At 37.5% G+C, this 24,823-nt stretch overlaps 2 protein-coding genes across 3 annotated transcripts; both read left to right on the top strand.

Annotated features, from left to right (window-relative positions):
* Positions 1-413: 413 nt before the first annotated feature.
* tnfrsf11a (tumor necrosis factor receptor superfamily, member 11a, NFKB activator) lies at positions 414-13,504 on the top strand. 2 transcript variants are annotated; one of them, XM_067378616.1, is made up of 10 exons: positions 414-666; positions 4,904-4,976; positions 5,324-5,449; positions 5,536-5,682; positions 8,023-8,107; positions 8,492-8,568; positions 9,041-9,145; positions 9,238-9,287; positions 9,359-10,061; positions 11,853-13,504. In XM_067378616.1, exons 1-10 carry the CDS (start codon positions 592-594, stop codon positions 12,137-12,139), a joined length of 1,728 nt encoding a protein of 575 aa, XP_067234717.1. In that variant the 5' UTR covers positions 414-591; the 3' UTR covers positions 12,140-13,504. The 2 variants fall into 2 exon arrangements, with proteins under 2 accessions (XP_067234717.1, XP_067234718.1); XM_067378617.1 differs by having other exon boundaries at positions 11,858-12,137.
* si:dkey-73n8.3 (uncharacterized protein LOC100150965 homolog) lies at positions 12,366-24,821 on the top strand. Its single transcript, XM_067378733.1, has 7 exons — positions 12,366-12,496; positions 17,490-17,605; positions 17,826-17,981; positions 18,067-18,171; positions 18,298-18,507; positions 23,511-23,697; positions 23,898-24,821. The coding sequence occupies exons 1-7, from the start codon at positions 12,366-12,368 to the stop codon at positions 23,998-24,000; spliced, it is 1,008 nt and encodes a 335-aa protein (XP_067234834.1). The 3' UTR covers positions 24,001-24,821.
* Positions 24,822-24,823: the final 2 nt, after the last annotated feature.

The following is a 24,823-nucleotide window of genomic DNA, read 5'->3' as shown; positions in this document are numbered from 1 at the left end:
ACATGATGTCTTTGCTCTGAGGTATGGGAATACATGTTGGCAGGCAGGTAGGACATCTTGTCATGCACTCAGACCGAATGTAATTATTGGACGAACATTTCTTTAGGTTTATTCACCACACTTAAATTGGAATGGCAAGTCAAGTCTGTTTCTTTAGGATACAGTATTCCAGCATTGAGCTCTGTTGCATGAACACTAGCAAATATATCTTCAAACTTTGGATTAATGGGGTTTTCACGGTTTAAAATTATTTGTCTAATCTGCTCTTCGCACCTGAAGTGCTACAGAATTGAACGACACGATTGTCTATGAACGTCGACCCGTTAACCACTTTGATTACGAGAACTGGGAGGAGCGTGTAAGAAACTAAGCAGCTTCCACATGACTGTAGTGCAGTGGAAACAAGGGAGAGCAGCAGTCGAGGCGTGGGTGAGTGAACAACATCATGGGACATGCTCTCTGGGAATGAGCTACAGCAGTCTGGAGCTTCATCTCTTCATCCCAGAGCGCGCAGACGTCTGCTGCTGATCCTCACTGGACAATACAACAATAGTGAAGCTGAGATTACAGAGTGTTTTAAAGTTTAGAATAATGAGAGTGATTTTTTCAGCTAGTTGGATATTTCAAGGATGGATCACACACTTCGTTCTTGCTCTATGCACGCAGGTATGTTTTTGCGAATGAACTTTATTTTTGAATTGCACAGGATTAACGTTACTAGCCTGGAATTTATTATTATCGGGAAATTAATATTTTGCACTCTGTTTACTAGAAACTTCTTAGTTCTTCTTCACCACAATGCCAAACTGCCTTATTACACTCTATTCATTTCAGCACTTTGTTGCGAAAATGTGTGTACATTTAAGATTCGTGAACGACTTGTTCTTTTGAGTCGGACCTTTGCAGTGACTCTCAAAAACCGGTCTGATCGCTTCGTTCGATCTGACTGAATCAGTCCAAACGGTTCTCGTGTGTCAACAACTGAGCTGCTCATTGAACCGAGAACAGTTTCTGCTTTTCGGAAATGTCTTGTTTGTAATGAGCCAATATTTTGTAATGTTAGAGCACTTGGTGTGAAGATTTGACTGAAGTATAACGCAAAACACAATGCGCATTTGTGACTTTATTGACAGACCGTTTTATCAACACGCACACGAAACGAGTTGGTTTTAATAAATATCATTTTTCTCAGTCAAGTGATGTATATGAATGTTAACATTGATTAATGTAAATTATTTAAATATAAAATTAATTGTGGCTGCAACAAACTAAACTGGGACACATTAATTACAATGAAGTCCAATGCGATTACGCGATGAAACGAGAATTTATGAATCGTTTTGTTTTTAACCGATTCATTGAAATGAACTGTTCGAAAGAACCTTTTCGCGGAAATGATTTAGATATCCCATCACTAACTCAAAAGTGAAAAGACCTAGTCAAGACATTTTTAGGACTGCGTGGCGCTCACGATGCCCAAACAGTGCTATCTGCTCACTAGGTTTTGAGACACATCCACACTTCCCTGACAAGAACAGATTTCTGTCAGATAATGGCTTTTCTGCACTTCTCCCTGAATTGTTGCACATTTTGAGGGGAACCATGTGGATATTTCTGGGATTCTGCTTTTTTCATGGTTTTGGATGGTCTTCTTAATCATAAGTGTGAAGTGTGTGGGTTTTTGTTCTGAAGGAATCATTGGAATTTTCCTCCAAATGTAAATTTGATGCTTATCATTACTTATTATTCAAAAACTGCATTTACAAATAACCTTTTTAAGTGGGCTACAGGATGGAATTAAATGTTTTTCCCATGTAAACAATAAGAAAATATTGGAATTTTACAACATATATCTATATTCTGGTTTGTGAAATGAACAAATTTTACTGATCCCTTTTTTTTTGTCTAAGCCCATTTTCATTCATTCATTCATTCATTCATTCATTCATTCATTCATTCAAACCACTGTCTTTCTGAGTTATCTAATTTCCTGTCTGGCCAAAAGTTTTAACATGGTTTCTGTTGCATCACGCGCAGGCCTGAACTTGTGATTGCCAAGTTTTAGAGTTATGAAAGAAAATGTCAGTATCTGGAAACTTAATTCTGGTAATGGTGCTTACCTCTTTCAACCTCCCATACAGAGAAGTATTTTCTTCAGATGATGGACTTGACAAGTATTTTGTTAAATACATTTATTTTATTAATACACAGTTTTAGCATATAGTAACACATCATAGCTTTATGATTGTCAACTCATATTTTTCTTTGCATTAACCGAATTAATGCAATGCAATGAAGTGAATCTTTAGAACTGTAAATGCAGCTCAGCACGATGAGATCCTGTGAGAAAAGATTTCTCCGTGTCTGGTGCATATTTTCTAACATGTAATTTTTCAGGGCGTCACTGACCATGATCTTATATATTTAGTCAATGAAAATATGTTGTGTTGCCTGAGTATAGCCTTACATTCAAATGTAGAGGATCAGAAATGAACTCTAAACATTCCTTTGGTTTCCTGTGTTTTTTCACATGCATCCATCAAAAGGCCTTTAGGTTCTTCAGCAGTGGTTGAAAAACCCTCAGAATCACATCTTTAACATGTTCAACGTCTAATCAGAAACGATGAGGAGATTATTTTCAAGTAATAAATTTATTGTGCATTTTTCAAATTTAAAGGTGATTGTCATTTCATGGTTTTCATTAGACGCACTGTAGCAGAAGTAAATGTCATTTATTTAACATTGAGTTGCATGCAAAAGGACACAACCTGTTTCATCATTTGAATAAATTTGGGTTTTTCTTCCTGATTTTGTGTTATAGTGAACTGTACTAGTTACTTGTTGTGACAAAGCTTGTTGTCGTCAACAAATCTGATAAGGATTATTTCCCCATGAATTTCCATGATACCCATGAATTTTTCCCACTGATGGATGAATCCATTGATCCTGGTTATATAGGAAAATATTTGCTTCTGTGTTTTTTGTTTTTTAGGAAAATGTCTGCTTCTGTGGGTTTTTTTTTTTTTTTTGAGTTCTTGTTTTAGAGAGATAAAGAGAGCATTCATAATTAATAAATCGTCTTTTATAGTCCCCAACAAACATTATTTATCTTCCATTTCTTGCATTTTGGCTAGAATACAGAAAACTAATTGTTTGCCTGTGGTGCTGATTTGAAAGCATTTTATTTTTTACGGTGCTGTGCAAAAAAGTTGAATTTGAGCATTATTTCTACCTATTTAAGAAGCACTTAGTACTTCAGCCAGGTCCTTTCCACCTCTACCGAGAGCCCAGTATGCTGAGCTTGGCACTGTTTTCTTTTTATTGTCTTTTATATGAGTGACGGCCGGATTTTCTCAGATTTGCACTGAATTAAAGGATCGCATTTAATTCTGCCCTGCTGTTAAACCGTGGAATGCTTTTGTGGTATCTGGAGGGATGTGGGTGTTTTTTTTTTTTTTTTTTTTTGCTTTTCTTCTTGTTTTTTTTTTCTTTCTCTGAGTTGGGCAATACCCCCCTCCCCCTCCACCCTACACACACACACACACACACACACACACACACACACACACACACACACACACACACACACTCTCCCACTCTCTTTCATTCCCTGATGCTTTTACCACACAAATGATCATTATCCCTTAAAGATTCTCATTCTGAGAGCCAATGTTTCATCAGGCCAAACTTTGTGTAGTTTTTAGTTACTGTATAAATCACCCAGCGGACTAGAGATACAATTACCCCCAAAAAAGTATTTGAATGCTTATGCCACATTTAAAAATGCTGAATGCCATTGCATCAATTATGAAATAACCAACTGGCATGTATTTTAAGAAAAATAGCATAATTGTTTCAAGAAAGTCATTTCATAATAGTAAAATAATAAATGGACTGTTCAAAATAAAATTAAACTTGAGGGGAAATTACTTTAAGTAGACTAAAAATGACCTTGGGACCCATTGGTTATAAGTCATAAACCGAAAATTGCAAATTGCAGTTTGTTTTATATTAGAATGGTAAGAAAATATCAGCAAAGAACATACACCACCATTCTTAAAAGTTAGATTTTGAAGGGTTAGTTCAACCAAAAATGAAATTTCTGTCATTAATTATTCACCCTCATGTCTTTCCACACCCGTAAGACCTTCGTTTGTCTTCAGGACCCCAAAAAACAGCATAGGAGAATGACACAGCAGAGAAGATATTGATGAATAAAGTCATTATTTTTTTTGTTTTTGCTCACAAAAAGTATTCTCGTCACTTTATAACATTAAGGTTGAACCACTGTAGTCACGTGGACTATTTTAAGAATGTCTTTAGTACCTTTCTGGACCCTGAAAGTGGTAATAACATTGCAGTCTATACTTCTCGAATTTCATCAAAAATATCTTAATTTGTGTTCTGAAGATGAACGAAGGTCTTACGGGTATGGAATAACATGAGGAGTATTTAATGACAGAATTTTCATTTTTAGATAAACTAACCCTTTAAGTTTGGGGTCGGTAAGATTTTTTTCATGTTTTTGAAAGAAGGCTCTCTTCTGCTTCTCTTCAGTATTAATTTCTTTAAAAAAAAAATAAATAAATAAAAAAAATCTTAGTGACCCTAAAATTCTGACAGTGTAGTGTAAATGTAATATAAAACCGAAATATTTTGATTATTAATTTGTTGCGACGACACCAGATCTGATCTTTTAACACAATTTACTCATATTTTGATTACATCTCTCCCATGGTAAACATAAAACGACTAAGATGTTAGTAGTTATCTTTGTTGCTGTTTATGTGATATGTTGTTCATTCAGTCCTTCAAAGTGACTTAGAAATGAGGAACATCACAAGCATTTTATCATACAAAAGCCATCATGTTTGTTTAATTATTGTTTATCACTTAATTTCAGGCAGGACTGGCCATAATCTGCCAACAGAACGAGTACGACCACAATGGGAGATGCTGCAGAAAATGTGAACCAGGTGAGCAGTAATACAGAATAGCTAATTATACTACGGAGAACACACTATAAAAACAATCCATTCATTCATTCATTTTATGGTGACGACAACTGTGAGAGAAGCTGATGTCTGGGAAAAACAAGATCAGGTCTAAATCGGCTGTTTTTTCCCATTTGAAAAGCAGAAGGATGAGAAAGAGGAAGAGGCCTATACACACCCACATGAACCATAACCTACAATGACTTCCTTCTACTATACAATTCAGAATATCAGCTTTTTTGCAATATGTACTCACTGACCTTTTCAATGACCAAAACAGCAAACCCGTTTTACTTCTTTAGTTGAGCAAGGTTTTCCTTTGAATGCAGGAAAATACGTTTTTGCCCATTGCGACGGCAGCTCGAGCACAACGTGCCTTGATTGTGGTCGTGATGAGTACCAGCCGGACTGGAACAGCGACACTAAGTGTGTTCCTCAGAAGTTCTGCGACGAGGGTCAGTGTCACGTAATGCGTGTAAAGAAAGAATATTGTTTGATTTTGCGTTATTTCTTAACACCTGCCACCAATCATCCTCTGCAGGTAAAGGATTTAACCGCACCCGTCCACACAACCCCACCGCGGCTGAACCGTGTCTGTGCAAGCAGGGGTTCCACTGCTCTCGGATCAACTGCGAGTACTGTGAGGCCATTGAAAAATGTCCTGCGGGAAAAGGAGTCGTGATGGGTGGTAAGAGCTTGTGGTGACTAGATTTACTCAGGAACATGTTTATAAAAGATTCTTATTCTAGTGAATCTCGAAATCAAGGGATAGTTCACGACATATAAAACATGAAGGTGTGCAGATGATGACAGAATTTTCATTTTAGGGTGAACTATCCCTTTAGTGAGATTATTCAGAAGTTTAAAGTGGGAGACATTAATCACATGTCTTTATAGATAGATGAAGTATACCCGTAATTGAGAGTGCAGTAAATCAGTGGCTGTTCCAGTTCTGTGGTTTTGAGCACAAGGTTTAGTGCCAAATGGAAAGGAACATTATAATACAGTTCACAGAAATGAATGTGGATGAAGTGTAGTTTACATTTCATCATTAGTATCTTGACATTTACACTGTAGTTAAAATTTAAAGGCATCACAAGACTTTGTGTAGATTATAGTATCTTCAAGTATCTATCTATCTATCTATCTATCTATCTATCTATCTATCTATCTATCTATCTATCTATCATTGTCTGTCATTTCTACTGTCGTACTATCATTCTGTCTGTTTATCTATCTGTCTGTCTACTATTGTACTATGTCTGTCTATCCGTCTGTCTATCCGTCTACTATTGTACTATCTCTATCCTATCTATCCGTCTGTCTATCTGTCTGTCTGCCTGTCTACTATTGTACTATCTCTATCCTATCTATCCGTCTGTCTGTCTGTCTGTCTGTCTGTCTATCTCTCTACTATTGTACTATCTCTATCTATCCTATCTATCCGTCTGTCTATCTTTCTGTCTGCCTGTCTACTATTGTACTATGTCTGTCTGTCTGTCTGTCTATCTGTCTGTCTATCTGCCTGTCTACTACTGTACTATCTCTATCTATCTATCTGTCTGTCTGTCTGTCTGTCTATCTCTCTACTATTGTACTATCTCTATCTATCCTATCTATCCATCTGTCTATCTTTCTGTCTGCCTGTCTACTATTGTACTATGTCTATCTATCTTTCTGTCTGCCTGTCTATTATTGTACTATATCTGTCTGTCTGTCTGTCTGTCTATCTGTCTGTCTATCTGCCTGTCTACTACTGTACTATCTCTATCTGTCTGTCTGTCTGTCTGTCTATCTCTCTACTATTGTACTATCTCTATCTATCCTATCTATCCATCTGTCTATCTTTCTGTCTGCCTGTCTATTATTGTACTATATCTGTCTGTCTGTCTGTCTGTCTATCTGTCTGTCTGTCTGTCTGTCTGTCTATCTGTCTGTCTATCTGCCTGTCTACTACTGTACTATCTCTATCTATCTGTCTGTCTGTCTGTCTGTCTGTCTTTCTATCTGTCCGTCTGTCTACTATTGTACTATCTCTATCTGTCTGTCTATCCATCTATCTGTCTATCTGTCTGTCTCTGGCTGCCTGTCTACTATTGTACTATCTCTATCTGTCTGTCTGTCTGTCTATCCATCCGTCTGTCTGTCTATCTGTCTGTCTACTATTGTACTATCTCTATCTGTCTGTCTGTCTGTCTACTACTGTACTATCTCTGTCTGTCTGTCTGTCTATCCATCTGTCTGTCTGTCTATCTGTCTGTCTGTCTCTGTCTGTCTACTATTGTACTATCTCTATCTGTCTGTCTGTCTGTCTATCCATCCGTCTGTCTGTCTATCTGTCTGTCTACTATTGTACTATCTCTGTCTGTCTGTCTACTATTGTACTATCTCTATCTGTCTGTCTGTCTGTCTACTACTGTACTATCTCTATCTGTCTGTCTGTCTATCTGTCTGTCTGTCTACTACTGTACTATCTCTATCTATCCTATCTATCGTACTATCTCTATCTATCCTATCTGTCTGTCTACTATTGTACTATCTCTATCTGTCTGTCTGTCTACTATTGTACTATCATTCATTCTGTCTGTCTATCTATCTGTTTGTTTACTATCATACTATCATTCTGTCTTTCTGTTATCTATCTGTCTGTCTACTATTGTACTATCATTGTGTGTTTGTCTGTCTGTCTATCTATCTATCTCTGTCTGTCTGTCTGTCTCTGTCTACCATCGTACTATCATTATGTCTATCTGTCTAAGCATTTATAATATTTCCAAAGCATATTCACTGCTTACAGAACAAAATTAAACAGGACAATACAATTGAAATTATACAACAGGAAGTAAATAAGATGCTAAAAACAGAAATACAAATGAGAAGAAAATGAGTAGGAAAAATAAAAAGGAAGTAAAGTTACTACCTAGATAGGATAAATAAGAATAAATTGTGATTAGCTTTTAAACATGCTAAGTTTTCTGAGTGTAAGTCTGTCTGTCTATAATCCTTTATCACTCTCTCTTCATTTTAGAGACTGGCAGAGCTTCCTGTGTGACTTGTCAACATGGATTTTTCTCAGATTCTATGTCAACAGAATCCTGCAAGAAATGGACAGAGTGAGTATGCTTCTCTTAAAAAGTTGATACAATAACAGCTCAATAGGTTTAACAACAATTGGGAGTGTATGCCACAAAGATGCCTGTCCTCTGAGTCACACATGTAGATTTATGCTTTAACACGACTCAAAGTCACAGCTCGTATTCTCACAGGCGTTGTTTGTCTGGGGAAGGTCTCAGGCATGCTCTGTCATTTTTTTAAAGCCCCCGCAGTCTTACCGCACTGTGGTATTATGATTAATTTCTCCACCACTTCCCCTAGAAAGAGCCCCTTTTCTTTCTTTCATTTGTGGTTACTCTTAGAAAAGAAAATTTGGACTGATCAAATCAGAAGTGGCCAGGCTATTTGACTCTTTTATATTGATATATCTAATTCTCTTCCAGTTGTAAAGCTATCGGCAAGACTGAAAAACAGCTAGGAAGCACTCAGACAGATGTTGTGTGTGGACTCCATTCTCCTGGTAGGTTATATAAAAATGTTTGGCCTCCCAGTTATTGATCATACTCTACCATTTAAAAGTTTGGAGTTGGTAAGATCATTTTATATTTTTGAAAGAATCCTCTTATACTCACCAGAGCTGCAAGTATTTGATCAAAAATACAGTAAAAATTGTAATATTGTGAAATGATGTCACATCCTTTAGAAACTAATGCACCAAATCCTTGAAAGTGCTTATTAATTTTTTTAAGGATTCTTACTGACCCCAAATTTATATATAATATATGTGCTCAAAATGACTAGGAACCCATATTTTGTGTTATTGCTAATGTCTGTAATGTCTGGTAGGACTAGTCTGGATGTGTTTCTTTGTTGCTCAAGCAGTTTCGTCTCTCATCCAAGAACAATTAATGTGATTGAGCAACAGAGACAAACTTTACTAAACCCTCTATGATGAATAACTAAGAACCTTCACAAACCTTAAATGTCCTCAGGTATGACACCCTGGGTGCTGGTGGCCATCCTCTCAGTCATCATCGTGGTATCTCTGGTCGTTCTCTTCTTGTTTTGCTGCAAGGATAAGCTGAACTTCCTCTCAGGTAAATTTTGTTCAGGCTCATGTTTGTTTGCTACAATTTGTGGTAGATCCTTGTCTATGTTGTTGATTAAAGCTTATTCTTTGACACCACAGTAAATCTACGCACCTGCGTCCAAAACCTGAAAGGAAGTAGAAATCAAGAGGTAAGTAATAATATCTGAAAACCTGTTTCAAAACCTAGCGATGGAGACTTACCAGTCCTACTTTCTTGTAGGAAATTGTGACTTCATACCACTGTAGAAACGGTCTACAAACCCACCCTTTAATCTGCCAAGAAAGAACCCCTCCGGAGTCCCTGTGTCCCAGCACCAAATTAACCATCCCAGAAATGTCTACTTGCACAGACCAAGACCAGGACCGAGCCGAAACCTCTTCGGGCAGCTCCAGCGTGGACTCCGGATGTGGGCCGTCGTCCCCCCTGTCAGGCAGTTCCTGCAGCTGTGTGCTTTCCATGAAGGAGCCCATAGAAGTTGGAGAGAACGAGGACTGCAGTCAGCTGGTCGCCACAGGCCTGGCGTCATGCAGCTCCTGCAGGACAGGGGACGCCACAAAAAACGTGCAGGTAATCGGCCTGAAAGAGGCTCTGCTGTGTGAGAGCTGCTCGTTGGACGGCCTGCCCGCCTGCGATTATGTGGATCTCCAGCGCTCGCAGGAACTCTATCTGGACTACAGCAGCCCTGCTGGCAAGGAAGCCATGTCAGAGATGAGAGGGGTCTACGGGGACCGAGGTGTGGTCGAGGGGCTGTACAGACAGAACGAACCTTGTTGCTGCAGCATAGACTCCACCACCGTTCCTCCTTTGCCGTCTGTCAGTGCTAATGACCAAGGCCTTTCACTGATCCACAGTGATGACAACAAACTGTCCGACCCTGATGAGGAGTACCAGAACCAGTGCTCAGATGCCGCTCTCACATCTGGTAAGACATTAACACATGAAAAATTGGTGACAAAACAAATGATAAGTTGTCTGTGCATCTGAGGTATTTGAAACTGTTGCTTCATAGTCCAGTACACAGGAATCTGTTAAACTCATTTAGCATGTTTCTGACAGATTTAAAGGCACTGTCGTGCGATACAATTCCAATTGGAAAAAAAACTTATGATATGATGAAAGATTGGAAATTATCAAAGTCATGAACTCTCAGTACTAGTAGGTCAAAATGCAGGGTGGCAATCATTTCGGTTCCAGTGCTTTGATCACGAAACAGATGGCTGAGTTAACAAACTGCTGATGTTTTGCACTGATTTACTCACCATATATTGCATTTCTAGATTATTGGATCCATACGTAAAACCTTTAAAGGGTTAGTTCACCCAAAAATGAAAATTCTGTCATTAATTACTCACCCTCATGTCGCTCCGATTGCAAAACACTGCTTCATGAAGCTTCGAAGCTTTACGAATCTTTTGTTTTGAATCATTGGTTCGAAGCGTGTATCAAGCTGCCAAACTTTGGCCAAACTACTAAAGTCACGCCCCCCAGTGGTGAACCATTGAAATTTCAAAACGCTTATGATGTAATGAAGCCTCCTTTACTGAAATAACGTGACTTTGGCAGTTTAATACAAGCTCTGAACCACTGATCCGTTTCCACAATTATTATTACATTGATAAGTGTTTCTTGAGCAGCGAATCAGCGAATTAAAATGATTTCTGAAGGATCATGTGACACTGAAGACTGGAGTAATGATGCTGAAAATTCAGCTTTGCCATCACAGCAATAAATTACATTTTAAAATATATTAAAATGGAAAACAGCAATTTTTTCAATTGTGATAATATTTCACATTACTGTTTTTATTGTATTTTTGATTTAAAAAGTTGTGAGCATACCCCCCCACACACAATTATTTTTTTATTTTTTTTACATTTTATATAAATTATTATTTAGATGGATTTATAATCACAAATATTAGCAAAATAAATTTTTCCATTTCAATAATGTTATTTCACAGACAGTGTCTGTTTCACTCATATTCCATCCTATTGTTATTAATTACACCTCTGCAAAGGAATTAAACAATGTATACATATGTAGTTCATTAGTATTATTCAGTCATTTCTTATGTCAATACCCAGAAACCTGAACACTATAATATAAAGCATCATGTCTTGTAGTAATAATTAGACCAAGCACATTCAGGTCATGTGCATTCCAGTAAGTCGTGTTTGTGAAAATATGGCAGGCAGCCACTGCAAAGAGTGGGAGTTGGGCCCATTATGGACCAGCGGCAAATGACTAAAAGATGTGTGAAATGTGAGTCATTGATAGTCTGTGTGTATATTCGGAGGAAAAAAAGGAACCATTATAATCTGCCTATGTTGAATTTTTAAGTGGAAGGAAGCTGCTTTGTTGCTCAAAAGGGATTGACACAAAAACAGCGGTTTTTGCCATGTCAGTGCTTATGTGACATTATTAGCCTCGGTTCTAATGTAGGCTATTTATGTAAACCATCAAACGTCTAAAGTATTTTCACACGCAACTACAAAGCAGTTTCCTTGTATGACTAAATAATATGGTTACATTAGTATGCAAAACCCTGTAAAACCCTAAAACTATAATAACTATAATAGTATATCAACTAAAATAAAACCGGTGTTAATTTGTCTCCAGGAAAGGAATGAATATTTAGTTCATGGAAATATTGCGTACTATTTCTGCCAGCTTCCGCTAACCTCAGTTCTGATGCTTTGCCTATTTTTGTCAGGTCAGGTGACAGGAAACAACAACACTACGTTTATCTCCAGCGGGCAGGTGATGAACTTCAGCGGCGAGGTCATCGTGGTCTACGTCAGTCAGACATCACTGGGCAGCAGCGGGGGGACAGACGAACCCTTCAGCTGCCCGGTTCAGGAGGAATCTAATGAGGACAGCTTTCAAAGTGAGCCCAAATCTAACACAAGCACAACACCGCAGGCCAAGAGCAGAAGCGGACACGTGGAAAAACACCTGCCCGTACAGGAAATGACTAACGACTGGTCCTGGCAGAAATAAAAACAGTGCAAACATTTCCTACTGGACTGGAATATACTTTTTTTTAATGATTATTATTGATTAATGTTCTCTGTCAACTAGAGTGCTATTTCGTGAAAAATGCTATGCATTTGTTGACCTACGTATTTATACATATAAATTAGGTAATTGTCAGCTTTGAGAGGATTTCTCTGGTGCGGATGCTAATGATCTGATGACGGTAAAAGTCAAGAACATTGATTCCAGAATGTCTCACTATCAGACAATCTCTATTGTTGAAGAGCCACCTAAAGAGTGGCTTGGTGCGACAAGAAGCCAAACTCAGGCCAAAGACGATGATAACACAGCCAGAGAAAGCACAAACGTAGCCACCAAAATGCAAGCTTGATGTTTTTCGATGTCCCTTTCTCTTGGCCTTCTCTAGGGCTTTTCACCCTTGAAATAGTTAACCCTGGGTCATTCTAAACCTTGGGTAAATGGAACCCTGGGTTATCTTTATTCACGTTTCACACTGCTCATACTATACCCGGGGTTAACACTTAATCCTGGGTATTCATAAACTGCCGTTTCACACTGCACATTCCTAAACCCCGGGTTAAAGTCCTTATTTGCATATTTGTGGTGTCGGTGTTTCTGATTGGACAAACGCAGCACGTGACCGGTTTACATTAAGGCTCTAGCACTGCCCGTCCTCATTGTTGACTGTAATATCAAGGTTTTTTCTGAATGAACTATAAAGGTAAGAATGACGGCCTCTTCTTCACTTCAATTGTCGCGTTTTTTATCGCCGTTTGACATTTTTCCTATCATACGAACTAAGAAACGGCTGCCTATATACATTGCGCGGTGTTTCCATGACTGCCCAAAGCGCGTGAAAATAAGGCACGCGATTGGTTGTTGGTTGCTAAGCATCTTTTTGTAACATTAAGCATGGTTTCACACTGTACAAGTTTGGCACTAACTTGGTGCTAACCCCGCATCTAAATTAGAAGTGTAAAACGTTTTTTTTTTTTTTTTTTACCCGGGGTTAAAAGCGGTGTTTAGAATGACGATAACCCGGGGTTAAACGCAGTGTGAAAAGCCCTTAAACTGAACTATCGCACCGTACCTCATGGCAAGAACCGTTTTAGGCTGTTGTTAAATCTCAGATTAAGTTAGTAACATGGAAATTACAAATTGGGATGTTAATTTGTGGTGTTTATATTTTTAAAAAACAATTTGTAAATGTTAATCTTTCTTTTTTTTTGTTATTTATCGTGCCATTTTTGTCAGTCTGACTGGAGCAGAACGTAATCACGGACATTATTCACAAGCATTAATGTATAGTGATTGAAAAATCAATGTTCTGATATATGAGTAGTGATTTTCTCCACCCATTACTGTAAATAAAGCTTGTTTACGAAACAATTTATTTCCCTTAAATGAGTGTGGCATGAGAAAGCTATTTGGTTTAGTGATAAGCAGTGTTTATTGTTTGTGCATCACTAACCACATGTGTGGTAAAAACTCAGTATTCGAGCAAAACCAATGTTAACAGAATGCCTTTATAAATAGCTGGGAATCGCTACCAGCTGTTGCGAGCTCAATGCAAACATATACTCACAAGTACAGTGTTTAGCCACATGAGGTGAGAATTACACCAAAGGCTGCTGGATGTTTAGCTGTGATTGGAATAATCACAGCTCTGGGATGGCAACAGAAACAAACACTGAAAATTGTTGTTGAGTTCTGTCTGCCAAAACAGGAAGTTATGACTGGTTTTACTGTGGTTCTGCTCAAGGAGCCTTCAGGCACATTTTGGTGACTCGTGACTAACAATGAATGTTGAATTGTCCTGCCATCTAGTGGACTGCTATTGTAATAAGCCTAAGGGATTTGACGAAATGACGACGGACTCCTTTGCCTTTCCCATAATAAAAAGGCATTTTTAATCCACCTTATTTTTCAGGTAAAAGCGGGAGCGGCCATTTGTAATTTCAATGTGTCTGGCTTCCGGTGTCATTCACTTCCAGTTATTTTAGCTGTACAAAAACAGCTTGTTAAAGGGTTAGTTCACCCAAAAAATAAAATTCTGCCATTTATTACTCACCCTCATTAAGTTCCACACCAGTAAGACCATCATTGATCTTCGGAACACAAATTAAGATATTTCTGTTGAAATCCGATAGGCCTCCATAGACATTTCCTCTCTCAAGATCCATGGAGGTACTAAAAACATATTTAAATCAGTTCATGTGAGTACAGTGGTTCAATATTAATATTATAAAGCGACAAGAATATTTTTGGTGCGCCAAAAAACAACATGACGACTTATGATTTTACTTATTTATGATTGTTTATGATTCGGATCGCGTGTCCGCCAAACTGCTGAAATCACGTGACTTTGGCGCTCCGAACAGCTGATTTGACACGCTGATTCATAACACTCCGAAGATTCATGAAGCTGTTTTGAAATCGGCCATCAATAAGTTTTCGCATTTCAAAAATATTATCGTCGCTTTATAATATTAATATTGAACCACTGTACTCACATGAACCGATTTAAATATGTTTTTAGTACCTTTATGGATCTTGAGAGAGGAAATGTCATTGCTCCCAACTCAGGCCCCATGGAGCCATCGGATTTCAACATAAATATCTTAATTTGTGTTCCAAAGATGAACGAAGGTCTTATGGGTGTAGAATGGCATGAGGTTGAGTAATAAATACAGAATTTTCATGACATTTTAAAGACTTAAATGTTATCGAAATTAGTAGCCTAACTGTACTAAATTTAAAAATGATTTATTGAAATATTATTCACAAAATATTTTGTGTGACAGAAATTAATTTTCAATTCAGTTCAAATTTGTTTGTTTTTCAATATAGTTACCAATTTTTGTAATTAATTTGTTATTTTTACTTTTCATAAATATTGTTCAGAAGCGCTATGGATCATTTAAAGACAACAGTGGTGAGGAAAAAAATGAAATACTCTAGAAACATATGCATACACTTTTATTATAAAAGTACTAACATATGCATATGTTCTTTTTATTATACTATAAAACATGTAAATAAACAAAAGAGAAAAGATGTAAAAACCACTTGAAACAAATAAACTAATCCTTACATAAATAAATGAAATGTGTCAATAAATTGCATCTAAATTAAATTCTTATATATATAGATAGATAGATAGATAGATAGATAGATAGATAGATAGATAGATAGATAGATAGATAGATAGATAGATAGATAGATAGATAGATAGATAGATAGATAGATAGTGGCTAAATGAATATGACGGCTATTATCTGCAGAGAATTGGGAATCTGGGGGAAGCCCACTGAAAAAGAGCTATGGATCATTCCATATTCCCTTGGTCACTGTTAGGGTGTCAGTGATCCTCATATGTTACAGTCATGTCCAAACAGATCATGTGCTATCAGGTGATGGGAGAGCCCCAGGTTTGGACACAGGTGCTCCTCTGGCTTGGCTGGAAACTACCTGATTTTTTCAAGATGAAAAATTGAACCCAGTTTCCCACCATTAAAGATGGAACAGCACTCACTCACTGGCATTGGTGTGTAGTTTTTGGCCATTTTAAGGTTCACTCAAATCTACTGTGGTTGCCTTAGGATGTTTATGCGAAATAAAACAGCAGTTCCTTTGACAAAAAAATAACGCTATTGATTTAGTGTTATAAGGAGGAAAGTTCTTCAAAATCAAGTGAAACAGTTTTTGCCGGTGGGAATCATTTTGTGCAAGAGTTTCCTGGAATATCTTCAGTGAGTGTAGCCAGTGGGTCACACTCATGGCTTTATATAGCAACATGGCCTTTCAGATATATTATACAGAATATAAAGCAAATTAATTTATTTTGCATGCAAAATATGATCAATTTGTTCTGACCCCATGGAAAGGGGATTTTCTGTCCTCCTTATTCAAGTACAAATGACACTCGAGCATTTATTATGACACTCAGTATCATGAGAAGCTTTGAAAAAGATCCTTCTTGCTGGTTCACATGTAATAAGGCTTTTGAGAAAATGAATGTGTTAAGGTAAGGTGCTTTTTATTTAATCAGTATAATTAACTTGATTGAGAGATATTGAAATACAGTCAATCAAAAATGTATTCGGACACCTTGAACATTTCATTCATTAATACAGTTTATTCACTATAGTTTAAAACAATGGTAATAACATATGACAAGATCTCAGAGTTAAACTGTGTCAGAAAAAATTAATCTTAATTATGTCAGATAACACTTAAGCAAAACATGTTTAGGTCAAAGTGTCGGAATAATTTTTGGTTCCAAATTTTTATTAATTTTACTAGTCCACAGTATGAAAATTTTGTGTGTATAATATGTCACAGTTTACTTTATTTTGCTATCCTCACTTACATAAATGATCTATAGTGTCCTGTACCCACTAGTAAAAATATACCAAAAATATAAAAAATGTCCGAATCATTTTTGGTTTGACTGTATATAGTAGGCTGTCATTTATAATTTTGTATTATATAATAAAAATTTATTTTTATTTTAAATAATCAGTATAATTAACTTTATTAAGATATTTATATATTTTCGCATATATATATATTAAAATAAAAATAAATTAATTTGTATTAATAACAAAAATAATACAAAATTATATATTTATATATAATATATAAATTATATATATATATATATATATATATATATATATATATATATATATATATATATATATATATATATATATATATATATATGTATGGAAAAAATTAAGAGACCACTTAACATTGATTTCTGAACTTGGAGTGGTCTCTTAATTTTTTCCATAGCTATATATATATATATATATATATATATATATATATAGTAATTTATTATAATAATACAAATGTACTTATTTTATTTGAAATATCCAGTATGCTTAACTAGATTTAATAGACATTGAAATATGTATTATTATTTTATTAATAATAATAGTAATATAATAATAATGTATTTTTTTTTAAATGTTATTATAATGTATTTAGTACTCAATAATAATAATAACAATGTGTTTATTTTATTTTAAATAATAAGTTTAATTAACTTAAGAGATATTGAAATATTACCATTTATTGTTATATTATTAATAGAAATGTATTTATTTTTATTTTACATTTTTTATTATTATTAGTAGCAGTATTAAAGGAATTATTACAAAAATGCATATAACATTAAAAAAAAACATGTATTAACATTTACCTTGTAATATTCATAATGGGTAATATCTGGCATCTGTCTTTCAAGAGTATTACTTCAGCACTGTCTAATTCCATTCGCCAGAAATTATGCTATTAAAAATGCTTAATAAGTATAACAAATAACCAAGCAAACTCTTTTCAGAGGGCTTTTTACCAAAAGCTGGTCATCTGATATTCAGTTAGATGGAAAAACTGCTATAGTGACTGGAGCAAACTCCGGGATTGGGAAAGAAACGGCAAAGGACCTGGCAAAGCGAGGTGTGTACTGCAGCCAAATCGACACATTGTGGAAAAAAACATCGAGCCTTCCTTTCATATTAGAGGCACAGATGAAATATATTAGATCTGACTGCATGCATAGCCATTTGATCTGATATTTAGACCTTTCCAGAATATCTTGTTTTCCTAAAATTGTACTAGTTCCTAAGAATGTACTAGTTTTTCAAATAATGGAACAAAGCATTTCATTAATCCCGAGGCGCACGGGTGATCCTGGCCTGCAGAGACGTGGAGAAGGCTGAGCAGGCAGCCAGTGACATCAGCAGAGACGTGGAAAACGCCATCGTCGTGGTTCGGAAACTGGACCTGGCAGACACAAAATCCATCTGTGATTTTGCTGAACTGATTTACAACAGTGAGTTATGGCTGAAGAATATTTTTCAAAAAATATATAATGCAAATATGCTTAATTCTTATCTTATAAAATAATTTTATTACAGCTGAAAAGTCTCTTCATTTGCTGATTAATAACGCTGGGGTGGCAATCTGCCCATATTCCACAACAGCAGATGGCTTTGAGACACAGTTTGGAGTCAATCATTTAGGTTTGATGAAGTGCACTAGACATTCTCATTCTTTCAAACCATATCAAAGAATCCTTATTTGTTGTTTAGAAGCTATGGCGATTGTTCACACTTGACATGTGATGCATGACTCCTTTTCTTCTTCAGGACATTTCTTTCTCACGTTCCTCTTAATGGATCTGTTGAAGCATTCAGCTCCTTCTAGAGTGATTAATGTCTCCTCACTGGTTCACCCCATGGGAAAGATCCACTTTGAGGACCTGAACAGTGAGAAAAGCTATCATCCCGTGAAGGCCTACGTACAGAGCAAACTGGCCAACATACTTTTCACACGAGAGCTCGCCTCGAGAGTGGAAGGTAAGAGCCAGTATGTGATCTTGCATAAAGTGAGATCCAAAAATCTGATTCCACATTGAATCTAGGATTTATTTATAATGTTTTAGGACTCTGGAAAAAAGGAAAACTCATTTAAGGGGGACGTTCACACAGAATGTTTAAGAATGTTTTAAAGGTGCAGTAAGCGATTTCTGAGAATCTGAAGAACACTGTTGATATTTGAAATCAACCCAAACAAACACACCCCTCCCTTCATTGCTCTGCCCCCAAATGCACAAACAGGCAATGTAAGAGTGGATGTGTCTTTAGCAGAAGCAAAGCTAAATAAAGCTTCACGAAGATGACAAACAAGTTAGATGCCAGTAGCACACACTCAAAATCAATGCTACTTATGCATGGAGCAGAAACAACGCGACCTCTGTGTCCGTTTTCAGGCCTTCCCGCTTAGGTCTCTCCAGCGCTTGAAAGCTTTTCTAAAATTAATGGGGGTCCTAAAGCTCTTGCCTGATCATAACCCTATTTTTTCTTTTTGTAATGTCTCTCAGCCATCTCTCTTTCGACAGTCTTTCTTCAAATCTCCCTCTTGCTCACTCTCTCTCCTCCCCCTATCATGTGTGGACCTCCCACTACTGCTGATTGGCTACACGTGTGTTGTGGTGCTCGGTCCGATCCACTTTCAACAGCATTTTTCAGAATGTCTACTGCACTTTTAACATGTGCTAGATGGATGTCTTTGACCACTGCGTTCGCATCTTTTATGTCTCGCGCATGATACGCGTTCTAAAAATGCTGCGCTCAAGTTAGAAGCTGAACTTAAAAAAGTATCTCTCTAAACCTTGTTTTTCTCATTTCACTGCTCTAGCTATGTGTTGGCTATGCCTTTTTTGCACACTGACCACACTACGTTTTTTTGCTGGTTTTCTGAAAGCTCAAAATTTTGAGGAAAATATATCTGATCTTATCTTATTCATGCTCATGAGTCAAAGAGAACATTACAATCTAATTCCCAAAGCATACAGTGCGCATGACGTGAATTTCATCATCAGAAGAATGCGCACAGGTCACACATGCACATTTCATTTTTTGCAGTAATTAGTTTATCCACAAGGTGGCAATGCTCTGGGGGTGTCGATTCACAAGGTAGTCGAAGAAAAACGGCATAAACAGAACAGACCGGAACGCATGCAAGCTACAGCAACAATGGAGGCTACATAGATGAGAGATTGTGCGAAGCTGTTAGAAAGTACCCTCATTTGTACAACTCTAGCATGAAAGAATACAAAGATATTTACAGTGGGTACAGAAAGTAATCAGACCCCCTTAAATTTTTCACTCTTTGTTATATTGCAGCCATTTGCTAAAATAATTTAAGTTCATTTTTTTCCCTCATTAATGTACACACAGCACCCCATATTGACAGAAAAACACAGAATTGTTGACATTTTTGCAGATTTACCAAAAAAGAAAAACTGAAATATCACATGGTCCTAAGTATTCAGACCCTTTGCTCAGTTTTTAGTAGAAACACGCTTTTGATCTATTACAGCCATGAGTCTTTTTGGGAAAGATGCAACAAGTTTTTCACACCTGGATTTGGAGATCCTCTGCCATTCCTCCTTGCAGATCCTCTCCAGTTCTGTCAGGTTGGATGGTAAACGTTGGTGGACAGACATTTTTAGGTCTCTCCAGAGATGCTCAATTGGGTTTAAGTCAGGGCTCTGGCTGGGCCATTCAAGAACAGTCACAGAGTTGTTGTGAAGCCACTCCTTTATTTTAGCTGTGTGCTTCAGGTCATTGTCTTGTTGGAAGGTAAACCTTCAGCCCAGTCTGAGGTCCTGTGCACTCTGGAGAAGGTTTTCGTGCAGGATAACCCTGTACTTGGCCGCATTCATCTTTCCCTCGATTGCAACCAGTTGTCCTGTCCCTGCAGCTGAAAAACACCCCCACAGCATGATGCTGCCACCACCATGCTTCACTGTTGGGACTGTATTGGACAGGTGATGAGCAGTAACTGGTTTTCTCCACACATACCGCTTAGAATTGAGGCCAAAAAGCTCATCTTGGTCTCATCAGACCAGAGAATCTTATTTCTCACCATCTTGGCAAACTCCTTGGCTTTCATGTGTCTTGCACTGAGGAGAGGCTTCCGTCGGGCCACTCTGCCATAAAGCCCCGACTGGTGGAGGGCTGCAGTGATGGTTGACTTTCTACAACTTTCTCCCATCTCCCGACTGCATCTCTGGAGCTCAGCCACAGTGATCTCTGGGTTCTTCTTTACCTCTCTCACCAAGGCTCTTCTCCGCCGATAGCTCAGTTTGGCCGGACGGCCAGCTCTAGGAAGGGTTCTGGTCATCCCAAACGTCTTCCATTTAAGGATTATGGAGGCCACTGTGCTCTTAGGAACCTTAAGTGCAGCAGAAATTCTTTTGTAACCTTGTCCAGATCTGTGCCTTGCCACAATTCTGTCTCTGAGCTCTTCAGGCAGTTCCATTGACCTCATGATTCTCCTTTGCTCTGACATGCACTGTGAGCTGTAAGGTCTTATATAGACAGGTGTGTGGCTTTCCTAATCAAGTCCAATCAGTATGATCAAACACAGCTGGACTCAAATGAAGGTGTAGAACCATCTCAAGGATGATCAGAAGAAATGGACAGCACCTGAGTTAAATATACGAGTGTCACAGCAAAGGGTCTGAATACTTAGGACCATGTGATATTTCAGTTTTTCTTTTTTAATAAATCTGCAAAAATGTCAACAATTCTGTATTTTTCTGTCAATATGGGGTGCTGTGTGTACATTAATGAGGGAAAAAAATGAACTTAAATGATTTTAGCAAATGGCTGCAATATAACAAAGAGTGAAACATTTAAGGGGGTCTGAATACTTTCCGTACCCACTAGGGCTGTCAAAATTACTCAAAAATGACGTTCGAATATTCCCTCTAAAAAAAAACACTAATATTCGAACTATTCGAACATCTGGTTGCGCATTTTGTCAATGACGTGCATTACATCAATAACAGGACAAATTAATACAAAGAGACATAACTATTTATATAGGTAGTCTATTTAAGTTTAAACATATTTGACAACGTATTACTTACACAAAAACAAGTAAATCAACTAATGGCCAAGACCGCAGACCTCACTCTCTATCATCCTCACGCTCTCCGCGCATAACGGTTTAAATGAACAAACAAATTTTGAGCGCTGATCAAGAGTTTTGTGCAAGCAATTTAGGGTCGCGAGACTCGCGACTCTTGTCCCAAATATAGCAGGCTTCATTCAGTGATTGAAACAAATATTATTCATATTAATTTAAGTTTTACAGCATATTGAACGCTCCGAGCGAGTTGTGCTGTGGTAAACATGGAACTTTTCCTTGACATGAAACGGTAAATAATCAAACCAGTGGAAGCAGTGCATTTATCCTTTATTCATGCAATATCTATTCAGTCAGTACAGTAGCCTACACTTAAGTAATGTTTCTGTTTAACGTTAAATAAAATGAGGCACACAATTCCGAGAAATGTGAAAACAAATAACTTTTACCCTGAGGTTCAAAGAAAATAAAGTGCTAAAAACACGAAAAAGGCTACTTACATTCTTGGTGCTCGTATAAAAAAAAGGGGGAGGGGGGGGGGGGGGGGGAAACTGACTGCAATTTATTCCAGCGCACTTTCGTCCTTACAAATGAACGAAATTAATTTCTCCGTTATAGCCTCTTGTCGTGTTCAGACAACGAGCTTGTGGCGGGCGAAGCAAAGTAAGTGTCAAGACGAGACTGTATGCTAACTGTATCTTACATAGCTTGCATACAACTTTATCTCGCGGCTCAACAATTTTACCTCCTACCGACCAAAATCCAAAGTACTTCCAGACATGGCTTTTTAGATTTTGGGGGGTTAAAATCGCTTTCTCTGCTGTGGTCGAGTTGGGCTCTGCACTTTCTGCCATCTTCCATGCAAGAAGCGTTAACTTGCCAGACAGTGCGACTCCTGTGACCTGTCCCTGAACCCTCAGGCGCGCCCACTCACAAAGCAGACAGCCACACCTCTACTACCGCGGGCGGTTTTTTCCCCACATTTTTTAAAATTCGAATATTAATTTTCACCTTCGAAATTCGTTTTTTTAAAACTATTCGAATATATATTCGAATTTAGAATATTCGTTGACAGCCCTAGTACCCACTGTATATGGGTTGTAACTTGGGCGAGATATTGCTCAAAACTGCGAATGCGTTGAACGCCTGTGTATGTGTACGAGCAAAATGAAGTGTACTTTGCAAGGCTGTGCATTCGACTGCACAAACGAAGTATACTTTGGGCTTAATGCACAAAATCTCCTACATGTTCCTCGATTAAAACTAAAGTCCATTTGCGCATTTGCAGTAGCTGTCCCAAGGCTATGGAACAGTTTACCAGAGTATTTAAGACAATTATCATCTTTGAATGAATTTAAGAAATATTTAAAAATATGTTTTTTTACATTAGCTTTTGATCAGGTATGAGTGTTGTGGGATTGTTGCTGTAGTTAGGCCTACTCATCTGAGTTGTTCTTGAATGGCGTGTTGATTTAATTGAGTTATATATGCTAAGGTCTCTAGACCTTGTGATTTTTTTTTTTTTCCCCATTCCACTGCTCTGCATCTCTCATTTTAAACACAAAGATGGGTTGTGTGTGAATTCCGCATGAGTGTCCAAGATAATCATTCCCCTTTTACTTTCAGGGTATGGAAAAGTGTGACTAAATGATGACTGAATGTTAATTTTTGGCTGAACTAACCCTTTAAGGAGATCACATGTGTTAGAGGTAGACGGGTAAACCTTCCATATAATGCGCTGCTAATTCATCAGTATGCTGTCCTAACATGACTGTCCCATGTTTTACCCACAAATACTCTTAAGAGTGTTAAATAATAAATAAGAGCTTTCTTGCACTTTGTGAAAATAAAGCGAGGTTAGCTTTTCATTCTTCTAACTGTAGCTCATGTAGAGTGAAGTTCAATGCTGTTTCTGTGGCAGAGATGGGAGTGAGTGTTTATGCTGTGGATCCAGGCCTAGTGAAGACAGAGATCATCAGGCATCTGAAGAAACCCCTGCAGTTCTTTGTGAAGACATTTGGTTTCCTGATAAAAACCTCTGCAGAGGGTGCATATACCACTCTGTACTGTGCCGTTACTCCTGATCTGCCCACTGGAACCTACTACAGGTTTGTCAAAACTAGAATGCTAACTGTTGCACTCATAAAATAATAACCTCAATGATCATCTTTCCCATTAAGCACCATTGTTCACAACATGCCTCTTATTTTGCACTAGTGATGCTACATTTGGCAGCAAACAAATGAACTGCTCTGAATTTCCTCGTGCTACTGTTTAGTAAAGTAGTTTCTTTCATGATCTCTCACAGTAACTGTGCCATGGCCCCATACTCCAGGGCTGCTAATGACGACAAAACTGCGAGCAGACTGTGGGCTGTCAGCTGCCATCTGCTGGGGATTCGTTGGAAATGAGAAGATATGACTTCCACCACAGCCTTATTTCACACTAATGCCGTTTTATGAGTTATTATAACCTAGTTTCAACAGCAGCCCAGCCGAGTCCTCTCTTTATTCATGTGTTAGTTATATTTTGGGTGTTATTGATTCAGAAATACAGACATTTGAATGTTTATAAGTTTCTTATCTCACTACCCTGCTGAAAAATCCAGAAGCTTATGTTTTGCATGCTGGGACCAGCATAGGATGCTGGTTTCTGGTTTGCTGTTTCAGGAGTGCTGATGGACCAGCTACACCAGCTCAGTTTTGCTTGAGAACAGCACTCCACCAGCTCAATTCATCATAAACCAGCCTGGACCAGCATGGTGGTTTATGCTGGATTTTTCAGCAAGGTATGTGATTATTGAAACATGCTATGTAGCTTTCTTATTATACGCAGCTAGTAATGGTTAAAGTGAGTGTATTGTCATCTGAAAATTATAAGGTCAGCCATGGTGCAGAACATGTAACAAGACAAATACTAGACGATATTCCTGGTAGAAATAAATACGAAAGCTAAATAATACTGTGTTAATGGGGTAGAAATGTCTTGGGAAGGAGTACCTAACGGAGATAGAAAATGATGATATTAAGTAGTAACATAAGTAAGGATATTAGTAAGTGCAAACGAGAGCAGATAGAAAAAAAGAGGTAAAAAAGTGCATGTTCATGTTCACTGAACAATTTACTGCCACTTAATAAACTATCTTAAATGACATTTACTTCTCTGAGGTAAGACCGTGTTCAGTGTGTTGTAAACAGTTCGTAGAGAAATATCAGACTTACACAACGAGGACAT

This window comes from Chanodichthys erythropterus, chromosome 23 (assembly GCF_024489055.1).
Source record: "Chanodichthys erythropterus isolate Z2021 chromosome 23, ASM2448905v1, whole genome shotgun sequence".
Classification (NCBI taxonomy): domain Eukaryota; kingdom Metazoa; phylum Chordata; class Actinopteri; order Cypriniformes; family Xenocyprididae; genus Chanodichthys; species Chanodichthys erythropterus.
The sequence above is the reverse complement of the archived record's forward strand: the minus strand, read 5'-3'. Positions and strand labels throughout refer to the sequence as shown.